The sequence below is a fragment of the Canis lupus genome, chromosome 35 (genome assembly GCF_048164855.1).
Source record: "Canis lupus baileyi chromosome 35, mCanLup2.hap1, whole genome shotgun sequence".
NCBI classification, from domain to species: domain Eukaryota; kingdom Metazoa; phylum Chordata; class Mammalia; order Carnivora; family Canidae; genus Canis; species Canis lupus.
The window spans coordinates 1230504-1257917 of record NC_132872.1 but is presented as its reverse complement, the minus strand read 5'-3'; the positions used below and the strand labels follow the sequence as shown (position 1 = coordinate 1257917).

At 34.3% G+C, this 27414-nt stretch overlaps 1 protein-coding gene across 33 annotated transcripts in view; it reads right to left on the bottom strand.

The window, feature by feature from the left end:
• The window catches only part of DLG1 (discs large MAGUK scaffold protein 1), a 237583-nt gene that overhangs the window by 120611 nt on the left and 89558 nt on the right, over window positions 1-27414 (bottom strand). For 2 of the 33 annotated variants that reach the window (XM_072812026.1, XM_072812027.1), the window contains exon 1: window positions 19652-19952. The exons of 27 other annotated variants lie outside the window; for them this stretch is intronic. In XM_072812026.1, the coding sequence (XP_072668127.1) occupies window positions 19652-19885 (234 nt within the window). In that variant the 5' untranslated portion in view covers window positions 19886-19952. Of the gene's footprint in view, window positions 1-19651; window positions 19954-27414 lie in introns of those variants that run through there. 4 more of the 33 variants (XM_072812028.1, XM_072812030.1, XM_072812024.1 and 1 more) reach the window with 3 other exon arrangements.

The window sequence follows — 27414 nt, the reverse complement described above, 5'->3', positions numbered from 1 at the left end:
ATGAAAATAATAAAAGATAATGACTTAGAATATTTCTCCTCTAGGAGACAAAACACTCACTTCATAGACTACAAAATATTTTTCCAGTATTCAGAATACTTTCCTCCTTGCAGTCAAGGAATCAAAAGCAATTTTATAAGCCCATCAGGCAGGCAACCTAGGCTTAGAAATTCACAAAAAATTCAAAGGACTTAAAAACTGAATCTATTATCATTTTTTAAAACCTATGCTATTGACTGACCTCTACTATCAAGAATTGTAATAACCTGCCTTAAAATTGCCTTTAAAGTAGTGCCTGAGTGGCACAAAGAGCTAAGTGCCAACCCTTGGTTTCAGCTCAGGTAGTGATCTCAGGGTTGTGGGATCAAACCCTGCACTCAGTGTGGAGCCTGTTTAAGTTTCTCCCTCCCTCTCCTGTTGTTCCCCTCCCACTGCGTGCATACTCTGTTTCTCAAATAAATAAATATTTTAAAACAATTGCCTTTAAAGTCATTAATACAACTAATATTCACTGAGTAACTATTATGTGCCAGATATATTCTAGAAAAAATTCAAAAAGAACTCCAGTGACATAATTGAAACTAAGAGGCTTTGAGATTTACAGTCTATCTCGCTTGATTCAATTAATTTTACAAAGATTCAAATGGAAAACAAAAGAAGTGTTTCATAACTTGTTCTCATCTCTAAGTTGAATTAATTCATAAACATTTACTATACCAATAACATGTCCTACATGCACAAGAAAAACATTAATATCAAATTGATAACAGGACAAGGTACATTTAAAAAGACTTAAAACAGAAGAACAAATTTGTTGAACTCAAAACTATGCTTTTCCTAACAAAAGAAATACAAAATAAAATTACAATGTTGACCTTCTTGGTCTATCAAATCAATCAAAATTTATCAAAAATGTATGGATTCTCTTCAACAATGGTGTTGGGACAACTGGATACCCACATGCAAAAAAATGGAAGTTATTACCACTCTCACATCATATACAAAAACTAATGAGAAATTAATCAATAACTGAAATATAAATATAAATATATATGTAACTGAAATATTAAATGCTAGCACCATACTCTTAGAATTCATAAAACCAGAAAACATGGGGGTAAATCTTCATGACCTTAGATTTGACAGTGGATTCTTAAATATCATATCAAAAGTGTAAGTGACAAGAATAAATGAGATGGACTTCATCAGAATGAAAATGTTTTGTGCACCAACGGACGTTTATCAAGAAAGTGCAAAGACAACCTACAAAATGGGAGAAAATAGCCAGACTATATAAAGAACTCTTAAAACTCAACAACAAAAAGACAATTAAAAAATGGGCAAAGGACTTGAGTAGACATTTCTCTAAAGGAGATACACAAATGGCCAATAAGCACATGAAAAGATACCCAACAAATTATTATTCATTAGAGAAATTCAAATAAATGTACAATATATATCACTTCACACCTACTAGGTGGCTGTAATAATAATTAAAAAAAAAAAGAACAGAAAGAAACAAGTGTTAGGAGGTGCAGAGACCTAAAATCCTGAAAAACTGCTGATAGGAATGGAAAATGGTGTAAACTGCTATGGAGAACAGTTGGACCGTTCCTCAAAAAAGCTAATCATAGTATTACCATATGACCCAGCATTTCTATTCCTGAGTATATATACTCGAAAGAACTGAAAACAGGGATGTGAATACGTTACATCACAATGTTCATTGATGCGTTATTTACAACAGCCAAAAAGGTAGAAACAACCTAAGTGTCCATCAACAGACAAATGGACCAACAAAATGTGGTATATTCATAACAATGAATACTATTCAGCCATAAAGAGGAATGAAATTCTGACACATGGTACAACATGGATGTATACTGAAAACATAATGTTTTCAAGTGAAATTAATCAGACATAAAGGGACAATACTGTATGATTCCCCTTATATGAAATATTTACAATAGGTATATTCATAGAGATAGAATAGCAGTTACCAGGCTAGGAGAAAGGAGCATGGAAAGTTATTATTTAATGGTTACATAATCTGTCAGAGGTGATAAAAAGTTTGGGAAACCTAAGAGTGATGGCTGCAATATTGTGAATGCAATTAATGCCACAGAATTATACATCAAAGGTTAAAATGGCAAATTTTATGTCATATATATCTTACCACAATAAAAAACTCAAAGTCAATTTTAATGTATGGAAACAGATCCTTTCCCATTGCTGTTGGATATATAAATTCATACAAGCTTTAAGAAAAGCAATTTAGCAGTAATTATCTACCACCTTAAAAATGTCTAAGCTCTTAGACTTAACTCTGGAAACCTACCCTAAGTGAATGATTTAAAAAAACAGTGTTCTACTAGTCTCAATACACTCTACTGACCACTGTTTATACTTCTGGAAATGTCAAATATCCTAAATATCCAAAGGTACTGGAATGATTAAATTTATAAATAATTATAATTACATAAGATTAAGTATTACACAATAATTAAAAATCATCTGTAAGAAGGGGTCTATAGGTCTGGCTTGGGACTCTAGTCACTAATTACATATTGTTTCCATTAAAAAAAATCTTTAAATTCTATATTATGAGTTTAAAATAAAGCACTTAAATGTCAACTAAATTTCAGTGAAATACTTATATCACTTTTAAAAAATGTTTGAAAACCCAGAGGTTCTGACTCCAGATTTATAACAAAGTGTGAGAAAAGGAGTTTTAAAAGAACCGCAGAGGGCAGCCCCGGTGGCGCAGCGGTTTAGCGCCGCCTGCAGCCCAGGGCGTGATCCTGGAGACCCTGGATCGATTCCCTCATCGGGCTCCCTGCATGGAGCCTGCTTCTCCCTCTGCCTGTGTCTCTGCCTCTCTCTCTCTCTCTCTCTCTCTCTCTCTGTCTCTATGAATAAATAAAAAAAATCTTAAAAAAAATAAAAATAAAAGAACCGCCGAAAATGAAATGAATCCCATCTCTACCTTAAACAACACTTAAGATTAATTGCAGACTGTTTGCTGACATAATTGAGAGAAGTACAAAAAGTAGATTTCTAGAAGACAATAATGACAGAATATCATTAAGACCTCGGTGGAGATAAAGACTTGAACAGGAAAGTACCGATTGCTGAAGCCAAGCAGGGTGAGGAGAGTGTCAATATCCAGGCAGTAGAAAGATGACAGCAGTCTAGCTAGCTCAGGGTGCTTGGAGCCTAAGCAGGATGAGGAAGGTGTCCATATGGGCAGAGCAAGTGGCAGCAGCCTGATGTGTTTTGTTGGAACCTAAATGTGGCAGTAGTAGTCATCTAGCATGAAGTGTAGGGACCTTAATGGAGTAGAAAGGTCATTGTTGGAGCCTGAGCAGAGTAAGGTGGGTGTCCACCAAGAGCAATGGTGATGGGAGATTGCTTACATACAGGAGGTTTTGATCTAATAAATACATATATAAAGGATAAATGGGGACAAGATTCCTCATGTCAGAGAAAGGAGTTAAAAATATAGAAAGGGAAAAAATTAGCATGATACCTATGGTTCTAGAATACAACTGGAGGTATTAGTATTAATGCATAATTTTCAATATATGTAAATAGACAAAGGAACAGAGATATAAATGTGTGTTTATATGTACATATATTCTCTAGTTCTGCCCACAAAGATCTGGGGGCAGTAACATATCAATAGTATGAACACACCTAGCATTCAGATCATGGTTTCTAAATACCCATTCTTTAATAAAAAAACAAAAAACAAAAAGCAGGAGTCTTCGGAGAAATGGCTGATTCCAGTGCTAGAGCTTATCAAGTGCAATATAAACCTAAAATATCCTGCTGTACCAGAAAATATAGAAGTGCTCAAGGAATAATGAGAGCATGACAAAGACACAGAAGTTAGTTTGAAGGGTTTTTAATCGGTCAAGACCGATTTGAGATTTGAGATTCAAAATAATTCAAAATAAAGATTACAATGGCATACACTAAAAACAGGATTCCAAGAGTCCACACTGATTTAATAATTATAAGAATAAATGAAAAGAGAAAGCATTTCCTTATAGTAGAATGCCAACTAAAAGATGTAGAAGGAATTATGGAATTACAAAATCATAATTTGGCAACCATCATAGTAATAAAATGCATTAAAAAAATGTCAATAGATGTAAAAATTCCACTGTTGCTAAATGAACCTTCCATTTCATTCCAGTGGTTGAAAGTTTAAATAGGACACAATGACCCACACAAGTATCTCTTAAAAACAGTTATTAATTATAGTGAAGAAGCCTAGCAGATACTATTTTAAAGTTAACAGTACCAGAAATTGGCCAAATTAAAATCATGCTACCTGACAGGATATAATAAGGACATATCACTTCTGAGAAATTCCAATCAAAGATGCATAACTTGAATCCAATCACCGAATATGAGACAAACCCAAATTGACTGATACACTACAAAATAACTGGCTGCAGTCATCCGAAGTATCAAAGAAAAAAAAGCCTAAAGTTTATCATTATTTTTTATAACTTCACTTTTTTAAAAACAGCTTTATTGAGGTATAATACAAAGAACTTCACATATTCAATGTATACAACTTCATGAGTTTGGACATATGCATGAACCTGTGAAACCATCACTACAATTAAGGTAACGGATGTATCTATCACCTCAAAAGTTTCCTTATGCCTCTTTAGTAGGGTCAGATATTAGCTGATTAATAATCTATTTTAACATAAAAATAAGACAGAGCTAAATGCTTATATTAAATTTCAAGGTCAAGCACAAAAACTTCCTCCACTAGGCAGCTGCTCTCCAAAACCCTTTATGATAAACTATAAATCTTCTAATATTACATTTAAACCTCACTGCAACCTTGGCCCTAAGCCTCTACTAAAAATCTATTTTTTTAGATAAGGATCTGAATACCATTTTAAAAAATCCTAAAACAACTTATGCCATCTTAATCCACCCCAATCTCTATAGGACAATGAGCAAGGACTTTGCAAAAGAACATATGCTTCTGCCAGTTTCTTAAGAAAGGCAAATCTTGTTGAGAAAGTCTTCAAAAACAAATACATATAACTTCCTAGTCATAGCTGATAACTAATTCAGGTGACAAAGAATTATAGAACAACAAAATAATTCATTAAGTTCATTTGAAACAAAAATACAGCCCCTAACAAAATAGATAATCAAATGAAGGCTGAGTGATGCAGAACAGCATAGATGTTAGATTTGAGAGGATATTTTAAGCGCAGAGTAAAATTCTGGAGAGTTGAAGACTCTAAATTGGAAAATGTCATGCTTTAGATTCTAATATAAATAATGAGGTAGCAAATTACAGTAACCATTTTATTTGGGTTATTACAGACAAGGAGGAATTCAGCATAAGCTTTTTAAATCTGAACAATCTCATATACATATTTCATTAGACAATGGTGACTATTATACCATCATCCTATTCCTGCTCCATTTGTATCACTCAGTAAGATCAGCTCGAAAGACTTTTTTTTTTTAAATCAAGACCATGTGACTACAACAGTCTCAGTTGTTTCTATCCATAGCAACACCATGGCATCATTAGCCTCTGAGGCTGCCTTCAGAGACTTGTTTCCATGACAACAGAGGCTATAATATTAACAGTGTCTCAAAGAACATTGCAGAAAATTGTAAATTCCTGTAAAATAATTGGATTGTACATATTTTAAAAGTACTTTTTCTATGCCAGTATCAAATTGACAGCTGTTGGTAAAGTGTTTTAACAATCATTTTTAGAGATTCTTATTAAATTTCTTCATTTTATATTTTAAGTTTAATGTTAAGATCTTAGAATTATGAAATCAGCTTTCAAAACATAACAGATTTTCATTAAAGTGGCCTGAAGCTTTATTAGGTACAGTCACATGCATAATGATGCATAATGTGCACTGTACATGAACATTTATGACTATGCACCACCCTCTTTCACTGCCATTCATACAACAATAAATGCCCCTGCCTCTTCCTGAAGAAGGCAAATCCTGCTGAGAAACTCTTCAAAAACAAATGACTTATCAACACACACAATTTCTTAGCCACAGGTAATAACCAATCCAGCTGTAGTAACCAATTGAGTACATACCCAGGAACGTATACTGAGTGAGCCCACATTTATTAAATTACATTCTGCTTAAAATAGCTAAAGTGTTCTTTATATGTGCATGTGAATCCTGACTGATACAGGAAGAGACAGAAAGGGCAATTAGGCTGCTGTGATAATCCAGATGAGAGGTCATCAGTGGCTTCAATCAAATTGTAATGATGGTAAAAATGTACATGAGTAGTCAAATCAAGATAGATTTTAAATATATAACTGGTATTATCTAGTGACTAATGGGAAATTGGGAGTGAGGAAGGACTATTAAGAATAACACCCACAATGGCTACTAAAAATGATATTTTACATCATTGTTAGATCCAAACATAAAAGATTTGCAAGGCTATCTGAATACATTTAAAACATTTTCTCACTGAATTATTTATTAAAATGATTTTCATAGCATAAAATGAAACTGAAGAAAGATAACTGAAATCATACTACAGGATAACTTATAAATTGTATCTTGTATTAACATGTTATATGAATGAAATAAACTGAGCTTAGAATAAACACAAAGATTCAATAAGGTCTAAATAAATTTATACCATATTCAGGGAAAATGAAATACATGAATTAGGAAATCTTTCGTTACTATCTTAGATAACAAGGAAAAGTAATTACTCTTGTGTCACTATTGGTCAAAAAGTACCATATTTTGTTTTTGCACGGCATAGTTAATATTCTTAATCCAATTTCCTTTGTTTAAAGATCTACTTATGCTGTAATGAGATATGTTTCTCTGATCAAATGTCAAAGAAGCTATCTAAGAAGAGGGGAGAAAACAGAAAAGAAACCTGGCAAGCCTACTGCATGTTTATAGAAGGAAAAAATATAGCACAGTAGATTTATCAAAACTCTGCTTGAAAATCACTGTACTCAACAGGGGTCTAGTATCTTCAGAATAAAGGTATTTTTCATTATTTAAGTCTCACTTGATTCAAATGACTTTTTTGGGCCACAGTTACTGCAAAAGACACCTTCAATATAAACTGGTACAGGGGAAAATATTATTTGAACCCACAGCTGCATGTGACATCCATGTCATAATTATCTCAAAAGCAAATAACAATAAACCAGGTACATTTTCTTTTCAAACCAGGTACATTTTAAAACAAATCACTAATATTGTTAAATTACAGAGTTTTGATTTTAAAATAACAAAGGGGAGATCAGAAAATAGATCTAGTGATTAATAATCCTATTATAGAAACATGGGTACAAATTTGTTGCTTCACACAGACAGATCACTTAGTTCATGAATCTATTTCTGCTTGCAAGATTCATGATACTGAGTTAAAGTTTATCATCCTTTTATTATGAAAAGATGGTATTCTATCATCATTCAGCTTGTCACTTTGTACTGGTAGAAGGATGAGTCAACAACCACTAAAAATTTAGAGACCTTAAACTTGGATTTAAAGATATGGTTATGTAATTATAACAAGTGGGTATGAAATTACCAACTGTAATATACTTTAGCCTGATTTTTAAACCAGAAAATGGTTAGAGAAACTGGACTTCATGATTACTAATTTAAAATGGGCCCTCAATGTTTCCTAGTAATCATGCATTTACCCTATCCTATTCATTCTTCTAGAATTCCCTAATGATTCCTGCCTCTGCTGCCTTCTACTCTTCTTCTACCACTTAGTATTTCAGCCCATACTGACCTCCCTGTTGTTCTCCAAATATACTAAACATGTTCTGGTCTCAGTCTTTTATTTACTATTTCTCTGCCTAGAATGCTCTTGCCCCAGATATCCACATGGCTCAATTCCATTACTTCTTTCATGACTTAGAGATATTGCTAAAAGATTTTTCTATGTGCTTGGGTAGTCACTACCAGTTAGAAGGTGTTCAAAATGTTCTATCACCTGATGAACTTAGAAGTCTCAAAAAAAAAAAAAAAAAAAAAAAAGAAGTCTCAAAAACATAAAACTGCCAAAAAAATTGTATTTCATGTTGTTCTCTATTTAGCAATAGCTAACTGCCTAATAATTTCCTATTTGAAAAGAAACATGTCTTGCTCAAGTATATCTGCCCAATAGGTTTTCATCTTTCTTAAAAAAAAAAAAAAGATTTTAAGTAATCTCTCCACCTAACATGGGGCTCAAACTCACTACCCAACATCAAGAGTTGCATGCTCTTCCACCAACTGAGCCAGCCAAGTGTCCTTCATCTCTTTTAAAAATTGTATTAGGAAGTATTTCTTGGGATGCCTGGATGGCTCAGTGGTTAAGCATCTGAGGCTTAACCTTAGGCTCAGGGCATGATCCTGGAGTCCCGGGATCGAGTTTCACATTGGACTCCCTGCATGGAGCCTGCTACTCCCTCTGCCTCTCTCCCTCTCTCCCTGTGTCTCTCAAGAATAAATAAAGTCTTAAAAAAATAAAACAAAAAAGGCCAGATAATACATATTTTAGACTTTATGGGGCATGTTTTTGTGTTGCAACTATCCAACTTTGTGCTGCAGGAGCTTGAAAATAACCACAGGCAATATATAAATAAGCATATCTGTGTTCCAATAAAACTTTATTTATAAAAATACATGGCAGGCTGATTCGTGCTGACTCCCACTTTGGTGATTTAAAAAAAGAAAAAAAGGCTGATCAGATTGGTGAATAAAATAGAAAATGACTTCAAGATACTCAGGCTAGTTTTTACTAAGTATAATTGCTTTAATTCTGCTGCAATGCTTAATCTATGATAATAAAAATATGCAACTCCTCCCCTAAAAACATGGAAGTGAGAATAAAACAAATAATACATATGGAAATTTCAAGTTTCATCTATAGTTCTCTAAAATATTTTTATAAAAAAGGCTTATGTAATAAGGCACTGTTCGTATAATCAAAAGAATTTAGGCCTTTCAGTTTGGGAAAAGAGACTAAAATGACATGATTTTTGTTCTGCCCCCCTCCAAAATCCTGCTTACAGTATTTAGGATAGATGAAGCAATTAATTCCTAAAATTGGTATGCATCTTGTTTTTCCTCTAGCTTTCCAAATACTTTCAAACTGATTTCTTTTTCAAATTTATAACACTTCGATACATTAGACTGTTCTACCAAGATCAGTCAGAGTTAAATACAGAAAAATGATGCTGGGATCTGTTTTGATCCAAATCTCAGATTATAATCTCTAGTTATTCCTCTCAGGACCAACAAAAAATGTGTAAGGCAATTAATTGGTCCCATTTTGTCATAACAACAACTGTTGCACACTTCAGAGCTGCCTGAATCAATACCTACAGTTTAAATTTCACAAAAACTAAAAAATATTGTCCAGAAGTGGGATTAAATTGGGGTTTACTAAAGAATAAAGAATAGGCAGGACTCCTGTTAAGAGGTAAGGGAGAAAAATCTTTTAAATACATTTAGCTAAAGGCGGAAGAAGTTGTGTGTAGGCTTTCCTAAAATTCCACTGCCTCCAGATGTCATTGCCAGTTGGTTTATACTTGCACAAAAAAGGTCCAGTCTTTTTTGATTGATTTGCATATGCCTGTAAAATTATTACATCAGTTGGTTTATTTAAAGTTTGTTAAATAAGGTGATAATTGTAGGCTACTGTTCTCCACATGGTCTGAACAACTATTTTTACCTTTATAAAAATTCTAAATTTTGATATAAAAATGGAAAACTGAAATGTAATCTAAATTAGAGTGCCAGGAAGTACAAAGAATAAAACGGAAAAAAATCTTTAAAGAAAATGAATCTAAGTCAAATTTTAATGATAAGAATTTAAATTCTTCCTATACATAAGAATACATATGCCTTTTTTCACAGAGAGCTTTGGATTATTCTTGAAATATACATGATTTTTAATTTTTTTTATATTTTTAAAAATTTTAAGCCATAGTTCTACATAAAAATGGCTTGGGAAATTTACAGTACCAAACCATATTCAAAAGCTCCAAACTTCCTTATAGCCAGCATCAGATTAAATGAAAATAAACATCTGTTTATTCATCCAACAAATTTTATCAAGTGCATTCACCGTGGAAGGCTCTGGGGATACAAGAAAATACACATCTTGTACTATCAGCTCTTGTGAAACTTATGGTTCAGCAGCTAATATTAAACAAATCATTACCCAACTGATGACCTGAAATAAACTGATTATAGTTAAGAGGTATGAAGTAAAAAAGCATGAAACTCATGAAAACAAGCACTGCTTGAAATATAAGCAAAAATGTTACAAAGGCTGAATCTCTTATCCTTTTTTTTTTTTTTTTTGAAGATTTTATTTATTTATTCATGAGAGACAGAGAGAGAGAGAGAGGCAGAGACACAGGCAGAGGGAGAAGCAGGCTCTATGCAGGGAGCCCAATGTGGGACTCGATCCCGGGACCCCAGAGTCACGACCTGAGCCAAAGGTGGACGCTCAACCACTGAGCCGCCCAGGCGTCCCTGATTCTCTTACCCTGACCCCATGAGCATATAGGTAATTTTTCAGCTCTGTTATTAACACATCATTTTAAAGGCTAACTTGAAAACTTGTTTGAATATATTAAAAATACATAAGTTGCAGCTTATGAAATTTCCTTTTACCTATTTGTCCTTGACAAAAGGGCCATCTAACAATCATGACACTACAGAAGCTACAAAATGAACACAACATACTTCCTATTTATAAAAAGCTTATATAAACAAATTTCACTTATTTAGTTCCTTGAGGCATAGCCAATCTTATCTCCATTAAGATATTAGTTTTTTAATAGGTTTTATTCTTTAAGTTCAAAGCAAAATCGAGCATTAAGTATAGAGTTCCCATATAGCCTATGCCCTCATACATGCATTGGCTCATTATCAACATTTTCCACCAGGATGGTACATTTGTACAAATGATGAACCTACATTAACACATCACTATTACCCAACGTTCACAGTTCAGGATTGGAGATTCTATAGGTTTTAATAAATGTATAAAGACATTTAACTACTGATATAGTATCATACAGAATAGTATCACTGCTCTCAAAGTTCTCTGTGCTCTACCAATTCATCCTTCCCTCTTCCCTAACCCTTGACAACCACTGATTTTTGTATTGTCTCCATAGTTTTGCCTTTTCCAGAATGTGATATAGTTGGAAGGATAGGGTATGTAGCCTTTTCAAACTGGCTCCTTTTACTTGGTAATATGAATTTAAGGTTCCTCTATGTCTTTTTCATTTTTTAGTGATAAATAAATTTCTCTGTCGGGATGTACCACATTTTATTTATCCATTTACCCACTGAAGAACATTTTCATTGCTTACAAGTTCTGGCAGTCAAAAATATAGGTGCTATAAATATGCATGCAGATTTTCATGTGGACTTAAGTTTTCAACTCGTTTAGGTAAATACCAAGGAGTGCAACTGCTGGACTGTATGGTTGTTTGGTATTTTTTACAATAGCTTTTAACATTTTTTTATTTGAGAGACAGTGAGCGAGTACAAATAAGGGGAGGAGCTGAGGCAGAGGGAGAAGTAAACTCCCTGTTGAGCAAGGAGTCCAATGCAAGACTCCTTTGGGTTCATGACCTGAGTTGAAGGCAGACACTTAACTGACTGTGCCATCCAGGCACCTCCAATTTGGTATGTTTTAAAGGCTTATATAACCATTGTAAACAATTATTTTTTTGTTTAATCTTCATCTCTACACTTTCCTAAAGTGTCCTACTGTACAAATGACTGGGTTTTAAACATCGTTTGAACAAATTTTTAGTGGGTACATATACGTTCCCTGTAAGAAATACCACAATATTCTGCAGGTGAAAAGGGGAACAATTAATTTCTAAATTTAAGTCACCGTATCAATCTTACCATTTAGCCTTTAGTGGCCTTTTGAGCAGGTATTTAAACTTTGCCAAGAGGCAGCATCTCATAACGAGTATAAAAGAGTTTTTATCCTAATCTTGGTTGCTTGGTTAGTCAATTCCCAAAGAAGACTACTTCTAACTATTCTCCTAGGAACTATCCTATCATAGTTAGCATTTCCAAAGTGGTTTAAGAGGACTGTCTACCTACTTTTTCTATATTGTAGTTAATAAAAAGGCATTATATTGCTGACTATAACCAATTTTATTCCTTGGAGATGAAGATACATAAATTTGATCTAACTTTTCAAAATACAATAGGCATGAATCTAAATATATGAAATATGTATAGAAGAATATAGAAGAAGATTAGGCCAATTCAGAATGGTCCCAGTAAAGATGTCCTGGTGTGACTACTGAGACCCTGCTGCCTGCTGGGAAAAATCAGCACATAAATAGCTATAAATGATGTGCCATATGCCTCTGTTTGCCTCGTAAGTCTATATTTATGCCTGTTGTCCCACTTTAATTATTAATAGTTCTCTCTTTCCATCAAAAGTACCCCAGTTTGGTTGATGATTTACACAGTCCTAATTATAAGGAGATTGAATGGTTTCTCTCTCCTTCTCTGTCTCACCACCTCATGAGTAACTCTTCCCAGATGGGTAAATAAGGAGAGAATGATCAGTCAGAGGATCAGTATAACATTAGATAAAGTGTGATGTATGTTTCATAGAAGGTCTAAGGGAGAAATTCAGACCGATAAAAAATTTATAATAATAAAGAATCAGTATTGAATGCTGTAAGGAAAAAAAATTTTTCAACGTAAGAAGACACAGTATCATTTGGAGTGAAAGACTACTTGCAATCTTAGATAGGAATCTTGGAAGGCCCAGTGAAAAGGCACAAATAAGCAGATATCTGAAGGCAGTGAGGGAATGAATCATGAGAGTATCTAGGGGAAAGAATGTTTCAGGCAGAGAGAAGGGAATATCAAGATAAAGGCTCTTGGATGGCCACATCTGATATAATTGAAGAACAGGAACAAGGCCAGTATAGCTGGAGTACAAAAAGTGAGGGAGAAGATTGGCAGTATTGCCAGGGGCTAGATTATTTGGCGTTTTGGTCTATGATTAAGAAGGATTTAGGATTTTATAAAATTGGATTGGAAGCCACAGAAGTGTTAAAAACAAGATAGGACATTCTGAAAGGATGACTCTGGCTGGTGGTGTGAACAGACTGTTGAGAGAGACCCGTTAGAGGTTTGCTGTAGTTCAGGCAACAAATTAAGTGGTCAGATCATAAATATACCCTGGACATAGAGCCAATATGATTTGCTGTTACACTGAATGTAAACCAAAGGAGAAAATAACAGAAAATCAATTCCAAGAGTTTGTCTTCAGCATCTCAGTGAGTGATGATGAAAGATGATGGGGAGAACAATAAAACTAGAGACTTGTTTTTGACATGTTAACTTTCAGACAATCCAAGTGGAGATACTGAAGTTGGAAAAATATTAGAAGGGTAATATTCAAGAGTCAAGGCAGAAAAGTGTTTAAAGGAGAAAAGAGTTTAAAGAAGGGAACAGTGATATGAAGGAGCACCTGCACCCCAATGTTTATAGCAACAACGCTATGGAAAGAACCCAGATGTCCACTGACAAATGAATGGACACACACACACACACACAATGGAATACTACTCAGCCATCAAAAAAAAAAAAAGAAATCTTACCATGTGCAACGATGTGGATGGAACTAGAGGGTATTATGTTAAGCGAAATAAGTCCATCAGAAAAAACAATTATCATATGATCTCACTAATATGTGAAATTTAAGAAACAAAACAGAGAGGCGTGGGAGAAAAAAGGAAAAAATACAAGAAGATCAAATCAGAAAGTGAGACAAACCACAAGAGACTCTTAATCACAGGAAATAAACTGAGGGTTGTTGGAGGGGAAGGGGGCTGGAGGAATGTGGAGATGGGGTAACTGGGTAATGGACATTAAGGAGGGCACATGATGTAATGAGCATTGGGTATTACATAAGATTGATGAATCACTGATCTCTACCTCTGAAACTAATACATTATATGCTAATTAAATTTAAATAAAAATAGAACAAATAAAAGAGGGAATAATCAATTGTGTAAAAGCTGTTGTGGGGTCAAGTAAAACAAAAACTCTGAACTGATCATTGGATTTGACAATCCACTCCTAAAGAGGATTTTTTGGTTGGTTGTTTCAATGAGAGGTATTCCAGGAGGTATATATGCTGATGAGAATAATTCAATATAGGAGGAAAGACAATAATGCAATGAACAAAAGAGAATTTCAGAAGTCCTTCAATAGTCAAAGGGACTAAGAAGTGAAGGGTGAGCCATAGGAATACAGATGGATCATTTGTTTTAACAGGGTGAATACAGAGTAAGATCATCAACTGAGAATGAGGACAAGGAAATGAGTACTGGAAATTTAATGTGCAGCTTTGGAGCCAGTGTGGAGGAGAGAAAATTGCAATCCACCAAGGTGGAATCTTACCAATGAAGTGTCAGAGGGGCAAGAGAGCTGAGATCATGAAAGGCAGTACTTACAGTCACGGACCAAGGAATCTGAGCAAGGCAAGGAGGGAAGTGAGAGCATAAAAGGAGTGATAGATACTAGAAAGTTAGGCTGAAGGTCTTCAGAAGATAACTTAAAAAAAAAAAATCATTGTAATAGGGGAAGTGAGCTAAAATGAAAGGAAGTGCTAGTTAGTTTGAAATGCTTGCAACTGAAATTCTGTAGGTGGTATATGGTCAATAGTAATGAGGTCTTAAGTGTAACTATTTAAGCAGGACAGTCAAGTGAAATAAAATACAAGATTCCTAGAGATAAGGGTATCAAGGAATTATACTACCTGATGGCATCTACTTTTTTTTTTTTAAAGAGAGAAGAGGTACAATCGTCCATAAATATCAATGATAAGCAAGACATCAACTGCACTTGCTGGTCCCATGGTGCATGAGGTATGACAGATAAAGTTCCACTTTTGTGAGGGGTAGAGAAAAATAACAGTATCGTCAGGGGTCTATGAGAGGAAAAAGGGTGAACCATCACACACCAATTTGAAAATAAAGGAAATTTTCCTGACGATAAATTGGGAGTTCCGAAAGGCTGAAGAGCTTGGGAGGCCAGAGAGAAATGGGAGTTTAAAACAGATGAGAGATATACCAGAATCACTGAGAGACAAGGAAATAAATGATAGTGATCTGGAAAGTATGGACTTTTTGTGGTGATTAAGGGTAAAAAAATAGAGTATAAAATTTGTCTTGATGGTATACTTAGAAAAGCTTGGTAAAAGATGAATAATCAGTTAAATTTAGTTGTCTACTTGTGACTGGTTTAATAATTTACAAAGAGAATGATGGGAAGAGAGGCAAAGTCAGGGAACTGGTGGTCTCATGAGAAGTGAAGTACTCTTTTGTGGCCCCCCTTAAATCTTACAGTTAAAGGTGTTGAGGTTTGGAGTTCTTAAAAAAAGTGCATCGCTGTACTTAAGAGTTATTCAGTCAACAATTTACTGAATGTCTATCCTACCCAACTGCACTACCCTAGGAGCTGTAATTCCTTTTTTTAAAAAAAGATTTTATTTATTTATTCATGAGAGACACACAGAGAGAGAGAGAGAGAGAGAGAGAGAGGCAGAGAGACACAGGCAGAGGGAGAAGCAGGCTCCACGCAGGGAGTCCAATGTGGGACTTGATCCTGGGTCTCCAGGATCACGCCCTGGGCTGAAGGTGGCGCTAAACCACTGGGCCACCGCGGCTGCCCAGAGCTGTAATTCCTAATTATCTATATTTGAATTTGTCCACGGACTATCAAAAGTAAAGCAATATAAAAATATAATAATAATATAATGAAGTAATAGCGGCCAGGCACTGTCTAAGTATGATACATATATTAAATCATTTAGTATATTTAACTCAGTGAAGTTGATACTATTATCTTCATTTTTGGACAATATGTCTAATGTACAGCTCTACAAAATTAAATCCTTTATAATCTAAAATGCATTTGTTTAGGACACATTATATTCTTTTTATACAAATTAGCCTACATATTTTTCCACATGGTTATCTGAAAAGTGTTTTGCTGCATTTTAAGATAGGATAGGGTTTTTCCTCTTAGAGTATTCAACCCTTACGAAAATTTTATTGTTCTACTTCAGTTATGACAAGTCATTATGTCTGTTCCATTCATTCCTAGGAAAAGAATTTTGTTGTTTGCAGCTCAATATGGCATGTCAGTTGTTTGGGAGAGGGCGGAATCCTGTTTGACTTTGATCATTTATAATGATCCATGTCAGGGATTTTCACGTAGTCCCAAAATGTAGGCTCAGTTGCTAAACACACATTCAAAATGACCTGCCACTTCACAGCTGTTAAAAGTTTATATGAAGAAAAAAAAAAAAAGTTTATATGACTACTATATTCTTTAATAAACACTCATCACCAGAGGCAAAACTTTTTACCTAAGGACTAATCAAGTAGCAAATACTAGAAATACGCTGGAGTTCTTTAAAACCCTCATGAATATAAAAATTAGTCCCAGACTGGAACAAAGCTGAGTGCGCTAAATAGGACAGGGCAGACTGGTATCAAGTGATCTTAAATGCAAGAATAGAGGGAATTCTGAGGCAAGGAAATGAGGAGGGTTTGGCAACATGTAGGTTCTTTTTTTCTGTAATAATTACTCAAAATTAAGAACATAAGTAGTATGAAGCACAAAACATAAAAGATTTACACTGAAGTAAAATAATTAAACTTCTCTAAATTTACCAGTAAAAAAAAAAAAAAAAAAAAAAAAAAAAGAGCCCCATGTAAACTTCTGGGATAATATAACCAAATGACAAAAATGAGAACCAGTTTGTAAGCTGCACAGTTATCATCATTGTGTGGGGACCCAAAGGGGTGAGGAAATCAGGTACGTGGGGGATTTGTGCTGCTTGAAGGAAATACGAAGAATGGAGGAAAATAATAGAGCAGAGAAAAAAATTCGGAAAAACTAAAGGCACTGGTGAGGGAAGGAAAGTGGATCCAAGAAAAACTGGTACCTAGGAGGTTTTGGATTAGGTGCTATATTTTAGAAGGCCATTAAGCCAACAAGGTTGTAGGTGACTAAAATGGAAAATAATCAATTCTATAAACATTTACTGAGCACCAACTATATGCCAAGTCGTATCCTAGAAGCTGGGAATTTTGCAGAAGTTTATAATACTTAGCTTCCTTATCATAAAAAAATTAATGACTCATACTAAATTCCAGACATTGCAGTAGAACCTGGCAGATAATCTGAGTTGTGAATGTGATTATTTCCAACATATAAGCAATTTAAATGAATCTTTAAAGTAAATAAATTTTCTTTTCATTCATAGAGGGTACTTGGGGGGATATTATATCAGAGTAATGACTTTCAAATTAATAAAATTTGATTTAATAGCAAGTCTCCAAACTGCTAAAAGTATCATGCCGCATTCTTACAAGGAATTAGATTTAAAGTTAATCTGTTCTCAAATCTTAGAAAGGATATTTCTAACAGTGAAATAGAAAACCTGGTAACCACTGTTGCTATTTATCAATCATAGAACAAAACACTGTCATAGTACTATCTTCACAGATATGTAGTATATGCTCAATAAATCATGAAATTTCATTAATCTACCACCTTGTTTTTAACAATATGCAAATCCTTCTGGTGCTACAAATTAAAAACTGCCAGCCATGAGTCAATAGATCAAACTGAAAAGCATATTCTAGCATCAACCAAAGTTCAAATCAGTCTAATGTTCTCAGTTCTACTGTATTTTATCCAGTAAAGTGAATTCCATTGAGTTATAACAAGAGATTTGGATATATCTAACTCATCAGTTAGAAAAATATATCGAATGAAAAATAGCAGGATGATACTTTAGAGCAGGAGAAAAAAAAAAGCTAAAACCTTTGACCTAATGTCTATACTTCTAGAAATGAAATACAAAGGTAATGAAAAGTTAAAAAAAAAAAGTATGAAAGAAATAAAAACTAAGTCATTTATCAGTATGACAAATGATTTGAACCAAATGGGAAGAAAATAAAATTTTAAATGGTTTTGTAGGATTGTGAATAGAATTTCTATTGAAATTATGACTATTTTAGTGCAATACAACAACTTTTTCTCCAATTCCTAGGTAATTATCATGTAATTCTGTGGTTTCAATAGTTTTTTATGTGAACTATTTTGCTTGCTTTTTCATTTGTATGCCCCTAATAAGATGAATTATGTATTAGTAGTAGTGTGTATATACAAATACACTACTGTGTATATATATATAAACTACATGGAAATTTTTAAAAGTTTTTAGCACATCTTTTTCTACTGACCATGGAAATTATCATTTAATATTAATTTGTAATGAATTAACAACACCAAGCCTTAGTCTTTGCATGCTTTTTTGGTATGTGTAATTGTAGTCAAAATCAAGTTCAAGTATTCAATCTAAGAGTTAAATCATATCCTTGCTTCAGAAGAAGTTTTGATTATAACTAACATCAGTGCCTTCATAACAATTAATGACTCTCCTTAGCCCAGTAATTCCTTTTTCTCAAACATGTAAGAAAAATAAGTATAATATCTTACTCAAAAAAATCTGACATTATTTTAAAATCAAAACTACTGAAAGACAATTCTGGTAACCAAAAGCAAGAAACTGTTGACAGTTTATATTTATTATGCTGCTTATTATTTTTAAAAGGTGATTTTAAAGAAATTTATTCTAAAAAGCACAATATGTGTATAAATTTTATTATTACTGATGTCAAAGGACAAAAGCAATCCCTTTGTTTTTAAATTAGACTATTTCTTATCCTTTCATAAATATCTATTGAAACTATTTTAAAATATGAATAGTCCCCTAATCTCCTTTAATGCCAAATAAATATTTCACTTAATTATTTTCTACTTCCCCCACTATTTTCACTACTCATTTCCTCAAAAAGACTTGGTTTTATGTGATTTCTTTTTTAAATTTGGGAGATTTTTAGTGCTTGCTCATCTTTTTAAAAAATGTCAACTATTTGGAAAAATATTCCTACGTTGTGTAATTACACAAGTTTAATGCTTTTAAATTAATCCTAGATAATATATATTTATAAAAACCGAAGGATTCATTAAATGCCTTGAATAAACCATAATCTAGTAGAACTTTGTAAATATATGTAGCAAAAGTCAACTGTATTCAATTTATTCTCAAAACACTAAAAAATAAAAATCTTTCAAATTATCTTGTTTCTTTACCATAACAATCTCCTGAAGGTTATCTAATGACATACAAAAGCTAAACAAATAGGTAATTTTTGGTTAGACATCATACTGCATAGTATTTAACAGTCTAAAAATAAGGAGACAAGCATTATTAATTTACATTGTAATTTATGTATTAATGATTTGTATTTCTAGAGAAATCCCTCAACAGAATCAGAGATTGTTTTGTTTGGTATTACATAAGAGCAAAAGGGAAAGTATTTTTTGTTTCCCCTTTCATGCTGAAGACCTAAATAGACGGACTGAAAACATACATTTCTGCGCATCCAAGGTTTCAGTGCATAAGACTCTATTTTTAATAATCAGAAATCTATATTAATACATTTGCAAAGCAAACGTAAACCAAAATATATTGAAAATAATTTCAACAAGTGGTATGTTACCTGGGTGGAGCTGGTGGCTACCGAGATGCAGTCAATAAAGCTGTGTCTTCGAGTGAAAAATGCAACTATCTGCTGCCAGCGTGAAGGTTCTGGCTCAGCTTGCAGTTCATCTGATGAGCCCTTTTTTGCCCAATGTTTCTGCTTTGGGCCTACTGAGCCATGGCTAGAGCTAGTATTGCCTCCTCGACTGGCGCGAGAGTATAGAAGTGTGTTGTTCCCGAAAATGTAATTCATCTCTGCAGCCCTGCAGGTGGTTGCCAAGCAGGCTTACTTCTCTACCAGCTGCTGAGTGGTGAATGATCAGTAAAAACTGCAGCTAGAATTACAGCAGCATCACTTGTAGATCAGGGAAAATAAAAACCTTGAAAAATGATGCTCATTTTCTCTGTAATTTCTTCCCATGAAAGAGCTTGTATCTTCCTTCTGTACCTGTTAGTTCTATGATGGCTGAGTTTATATTTGCAGACAAAAAAGACGGCATAAGGTTGATGTCTTTCTCATGATTATTTTTTCACCAGCGTCTGCAGGAATCAAAAGCTGTTCTTTTGTTAGCTGATAACTAGACGGAATGAAATCCAGGAAGTGAGGTCGATTAGCAGGTAAAGAAGGATGTTATAAACACTGGACTACCAAGACCATTCGGGGCTGCCTGATTTAATGCACAGGGTGGGAAAAACTCTGGATTATGAAGTTTCAATCACAGTCTGTAGTAAAAGCCAATGGCATCTTCACTGCTTAAATAATTATAAATATGAACTGAATTTAAAAATACAAGAAGACTCTCTTGCCAATAGTTATGACTGTTTAAATAATTTTAATAAAGGAGGCTTTGTCATTCACATATAAATTTCCACATCAGGAAGGAGCTCACATTAATTAGATTCTAAGTTTTTTTTTTAAAAGGTATTTACATTCAACTCTGAGGATCTAATGCTAGAGTAAAATCCATGTAAAATGTGGCATGATCATTTTATATAATATACTGGTTCTTAATGCTTTGATAATGCTTTGATAATTGTTGAATTATCACCATCATCTTTCTCATACATTATAAACACTAAGATAAGCAAGTCACGGACTTTTTAAAATGCAAAAGAATTAAAGGTAAATTTTTTGTTTTATAACCAGCAAAGCATTTTTATCCAACACTACATAAATAATACTCTGGGGTTCACTAAATAATATTGTTTGATTACTAGATAGACATTTCCTAATATCTAATATATCTAAGTCTGTGTTTCTCAACATAATAGTCTACCTCAGAATCACCTAGGATGCTGGTTAAAATACAGACTGGTATCCCCTCCTCATCAGAATGTTTTAGGGTAAGAGGGATCTTGAAATTTTCATTTTTAAAAAGACCCCTAAGTGACTCTTAAGCAACCTCAAGCTTAAGAGCCACAGACTCCTAAGTCTGTCCTGTTAACACTGCTACATTAGCATACAACATATGGTCATTTTAAAACAATATATGAATAAAAATGTTACTTGATAATTTACTAATGGTTGACTAATTTAGTTTTCAAATTGATACAAGCACATCCCAAGTCCCAATCTTGACCATATTACTTTTTCAGATGTGGACTGATAACAAAAACTTACTTATTATGTGTTTACCAGCACCAGCTAAATGCAGCCTATTAGAAAGTAGTATTGGCAAACTATGACCTCCAGGTCCACTGCAAATCCTGATTCAGCAAGCAAAGATGCTAATACCCTCTCTCTTATTCCATCCATAAGATACAGATAGATACCCAACAAGGGTTGATTGTCACGTGGGACTCTTGAGAGCTAAGATGCTTTGTGACAGAGATTACAGCACAGTTTGCTGCTTCTTCCCTAGGCCTCTGTAGATAGTAGCTGGCAATTTTGTGACCCTAGACGGATTGGTCCTGTCCATTTAGGGGCAAGGAAACAGAGGAAAATACAAAGGGTAAACAGAGAATCAAGAATCCTCTAAAGGGGGCAGCCCAGGTAGCTCTGTGGTTTAGCGCCGCCTTCAGCCCCGGGCCTGATCCTGGAGACCCTGAATCGAGTCCCACATCAGGCTCCCTGCATGGAGCCTGCTTCTCCCTCTGCCTGTGTCTCTGGCTCCCTCTCTCTGTTTCTCATGAATAAATAAATAAAATCTTTAAAAAAAAAAAAAATCCTCTAAAGGAAAAATACTAAACCTCCTAAAAAACAAAACAGTAATATGGACCAGGTACTTAATAAACAACTGATTCGTGTAGTTTATACGAATGCTCCAGTAATTTTTTTGGCCCCAAAAGATGTACCTTGTGAATCATGTCTGATGAAAACCTGAAATGGGGGGGATCCTAGAAGTAACAGAGGCTCTGTTATTATAGATTGGTATGGATGAGGATAGTGTACACAAATGCTGAATGCAAATTTCCTACTCACACTGCAAACAATAAAAACATACACAATGAATAGTAAGCCATTTGTGTACAGAGATTTCTTATCCTAAAGCTGACAGGGGACCTAAGTACTTTTCAGTGCACAGACTTCCTATTCAAATCCATTGACAAAGCAACTCCGAGTTTTGAGAAAAGTTTCTTTATGAAAATAACCAATTACCTGTGCTACAAAATTCTAGCATCATCTCATCCATTACCCAGTAGTCAATACATGCAAAGCCATATGTAAATCACAAATGGTTTCATATGATTTGATTGGGAGATGAAAGGTGATCAATTCCTCACTGATTTCTACTTTAGAATAGCCCTACTCATATAGCAGAGTTGAAAAATAAACTCTATTCCATTAAAACAAAATTTAAGCTCATTATTGAATCTGGAAAGTTTATTTAAAATAATGAATAAAAAAATACACAATGTCAAAATCAGTGAATAACTTAACATTTTAGTATGATTTAAATACATTCTTTTTCTGTATAGTTCAACTTTTTTTCACAAATGATAGTATTATCTATACTAGAACTCTAAACAATAAAGCTTAAGTAGACTGAGTACATCCATTCAGTGGATTATTATTGTTATCATTATATAATCTAAAAGTAACGAATATACTATAAATGCAACATAACGGATTTTCCTTACACTCTTATCTTTATGATCTGGCCTATTCAATTTCAAAATGTGCAACTATACTAATATAAGACTTCAAAAAATTTTTTTCTACTCAATTTATTTAAACAAGACAAAAACCATACAGTTCACCCACTTTTCCTACTCCCCTGCCTCATATAACCAACCACCAATCTTTTGTCCACATTATAAAAGATATCACTGGTATTTGTCTTTCTCTGACTTATTTCACTTAGCATGATACTCTCAAGGTCCATCCATGTTGTCCCAAATGTCAAAATTTCATTCTCTTTTACCGCATATACAATATTTTCTTCATTCATTCTTCCATTGATGGATACTTAGGTTGTTTCTATCTTGGCTACTGTAAATAATGCTGCAATGAACATGGAGGTGCATATACCTTTTTGAATTGGCATTTTCATTTTCTTCAAATAAATACAAAGAAGTAGATTTGCTGGGTCATATGGTAGCTTTATTTTCAATTTTGAGAAACTCCTATACTATTTTCCCCAATGGTTTCATCAATATACATTCCCACCAACAGTGCATGAGGGCTTCTTTACTGCACATCCTTGCTGATACTTACTATTTCTTGTCTTTTTGTTAATAATCATTCTAACAGGTGTGAGGCAGTATCTCGTTGTGCATTTCCCTGATGATTAATGAAGTTGAGCATCTATGTTTTCATATATCTGCCGGCCATCTGTGAGTCTTCTTTGGAAAATTCTATTCAGATCTTCTCGCATTTTTAAATAAAATTGTTCAGTTTTTTGCTAGGAGGTTGTATTAATTCTTAATGTATTTTGGATATTAGCCCTTTATCAGATATATGATTTGTCATTATTTTCTCCCATTCAGTAGTATGTCTTTTCTTCTTGGTGGCATGGCTTCCCTTGCTGTGCAGAAGCTTTTTAGTTTGATGTAGTCCCATTAGTTTGTTTTTGCTTTTCCTGCTTTTGCTTTTGGTGTCAGATTCCAAATATCATTACCAAGACCTATGTCAAGGAGATTGCTGCCTATGTTTTCTTCTAGGAGTTTTCTCCTAGGATAAGACTAAGCTGAGAAGATTTATGACACAGACTGGTTATTTGCTTAGAAAAACTCTGTTCATATATATATATATGCACATACATACACACACACACAAATCCTTCTGTAAGAGCACCATCTTGTGGTCAAATCATATGCAAGCTACAAGCTTACCTTAATATACCAGGGCCATCCAAAAAAGCTAAGATAAAATTTAACATTTTAATATATTCCAGAGATGTAAAAACAAAATTGATTTCAAAAAAGTACCCATTAATATACTCAAAATGGGAAGGATTCTATATTCAACAGGCATGTATTTGCTTATGTCTATCTTTCTGCTGCCCTCAAGTCATATAATATTTGAAAAACTACCAACTAGTGCTGGTGACCTTATTTGATAGTATACTCAGTATGACTGTATGAAATGCATCCAGGCTAGGAGACATACTTATTTAAAATAATTATCTGCTCACACACTCTGTTCTATCTTTGATTTCAAGTCCTGCTTAATTAACTATGTTTACTTTGCACATACTGATTGGAACATAATTTTCCCTGCCATTGAAAACAAAAGCCAAATATGAATTCTTTAATTTCCTCAATGTTCAACACAACATCCCGTAATAAGCAGAGCACCTACTCTCTTCTTTGTCACTTCACCCTGATTTAAATCTATTTTAAAATAGGCTCAGTTTTATTTGTTTGATTTACTGTTCTGACCATTTTCCCTAATTCCCAGTTCAATTTCAATTTTAGGAATCCTGACACTGTTATTATTATTATTATGATATACTATCATATTCGTAACTATTTAAAATTAAGCTTTCTTTAAAGAATTCTTGGGATCCCTGGGTGGCGCAGCGGTTTGGCGCCTGCCTTTGGCCCAGGGCGCGATCCTGGAGACCCGGGATCGATTCCCACATCGGGCTCCCGGTGCATGGAGCCTGCTTCTCCCTCTGCCTGTGTCTCTGCCTCTCTCTCTCTCTGTGACTATCATAAATAAATAAAAAAATTAAAAAAAAAATATTTTAAAGAATTCTTATATACCATAAAAATTTACGCACTGCATCCTTTTCTTCCACACAATTTTTCACCATTATATTGCCAATTTCTTCCTTGAAACTGCCCAGCTCTGGCAAAAAAGCTTCCCTTTCAGAGTCTTAAATCATAGTACCTTTAGGCCAAATAAAACCTGAATAAAGTAACTTTCAATCACTATCTTATTTCATTATTTCAGTAATGAGAATCAGCACCAGTTCCACAAGAACCTGATAGATTATTTCATAGTCCATTTCATGGTGGCAAACCCTTCACAGGGCCACTTATCAGCTTAGGACTGAGGCCCCCATTTGCTAACAGTTCCCTAAGCTACAGTACCATAAACCTTCCTGCATTTTTACAGTTTCCTCTGATTATCACCCTGCTACTATACTTGTTTGCTTCAGTAACTGGCTCCTCCTCTGAACTGGCATCTTGTCCACACCTTTAATACCCTGTCCAAATGTCAATTTTCTTTTTTTCAGAATACTCCAAATTTTTTTCTCTTTATATCTCTCCATAAAAAATACTAATCACTGAAATCTAACAAAGCTATTAGCATAGATGTTTAATAAATGTTTACTAAATGTAGTTCTTACCTGATAAACAAAACTAATATTTTAACAGATGTTTTTTTCCCAAAAATCATATAATCAACTTTATCAAAAGTTTAAAAAATTTTACACCTGACAAGTCAATGCAGAAGTTCACATCTGCCAGAGACTCATACTGGCTATAGGTGCATTCAATCTTAAGCAATGGCCATGATCAACCATGAAGGCTTTACATGGATTTTTAATCTTTACCACAACCTTCTTCATTGTTGTGAAGATGAAGCTAGCTTCATTGTGAAGCTTACTTTCTATAGGAAACAGACAATAGGTACATAAGTGAACAAATAATCTAGTTTGTCTTAAACCTCTTTAACAGTGACCATGAGGGGCAGCCCCAGTGGTGCAGCAGTTTAGCGCCACCTGCGGCCCAGAGCATGATCCTGGAGACCTGGGATCGAGTCCCACATTGGGCTCCCTGCATGGAGCCCGCTTCTCCCTCTGCCTGTGTCTCTGCCTCTCTCTCTCTGTGTCTCTGTGTTTCTATGAATAAATAAATAAATAAAATCTTTAAAAAAAAAGAAAAAAGAAAAAAACAGTGACCATGAGCACTGAATCCAAGGGCCAGAGGCTATCAATCTTCTCCTGAAATGAAATTAACAGGACTCCTCATTTTTACTTTAAGTTGTCAATTTGCTAAAATGTTCACCAGTTTGTTTACATTCAGCTTTTAAAATGGAGGTGGGACTCTTACTACCCACACTCCTGTCAGAATCTGTACACATGGAAGTAACTACCAAAACACTCTACCCAAAAGAGTGAGGAGTTGAGTGTGTGCAAACTGGCTTTGCATAGTGTGTAACAATCAGAATGACCAGAAACACAAAACACCAGAAACAAAGAATTATACTAACCTGGGAGAGTTTCTTGACTAAAGTTATATGTTAATTCAGTCGAGAGAAAATAGGAATAGACAAGAACAGCATATAAAGCAGGACAGTGCTTAGAATTCAAGTGTTTTAAAGTCCTGTTATTCAGAACGAGGACAGAAGATTAACTATTAACTTCAGATTTTAAGTCTTTTTACAGCTTTAAGTTAAAAATTATATTAAAATTTCTAGGATAATCATTAAAAGAAAAGAAACAAGTAACTTCCAAGCAAATATGATGAAAAATCTATGATGAAAGATATGAAAAGAATAAAGGTCTCCTATTGAGATAGAGAAGCTGAAAGAACTACATTTTAGAAAGCCTCCATTTCTGCTGTTTTTCTGCTAGGCCCCATTTACTTATGTTCCATATTTTGCATTTCAGTAAAAATCAAAGAAGTTATGTTCCCAATCTAAGGAGGGGAAGCAAGAAAGCTAATCATTCTCTGAAGTTTGTCCTAGGCCCCCAAACACCTGATAACATCTAAGAAGAGTCGAATCCCAAACATGTTCCAGGACATTAGCTTTGAAAAAACTGCGGCTGACACTAATATCAATACCTTCTAACTTCAATGATTTATAAAGTAACACCTGTTATTCACCTGTTATTTGCCTCTGATTGGACCCTACCCAGGATTCCTGAAGGAACACCTATTCTGGACCCCTTTCCAATACAATCCCTGGGCCCCACATGATAAAGAGACTCATTCTCCTTTCCCTTCAGAGTCTTCCAGACACTCTACTTGCTATTCTCTGTCACTTCTTCTTTCACTTTCTCCAGCTTATGTTTGATTTCTATCCTGCATGAAGCCAAGCACTCTCTTGGCTGGTCCTGCAGGACACCCCCTTCTGGGATGTCAGATCCAGACTGCCTGTATCATTATGTTTAAAAATTAAGAAACATACTTCTAAATAACTCATAGAGCAAAAGAAAATCACAATAGGGAATAAAAGAAAATGTTAGAACGATAAAAAACATTACATGTTATAACTTGTGAGATAAAGTAAAATGGTTTGTGTGGGGGTTTTTTTTGTTTTGTTTTGTTTTAGATTTTATTTATTCATGAGAGACACAGAGAGAGAAAGGCAGAGACACAGGCAGAGGGAGGAAAAGCAGGCTCCAGGCAGGGACCCTGATGTGGGACTCGATCCCAGGACTC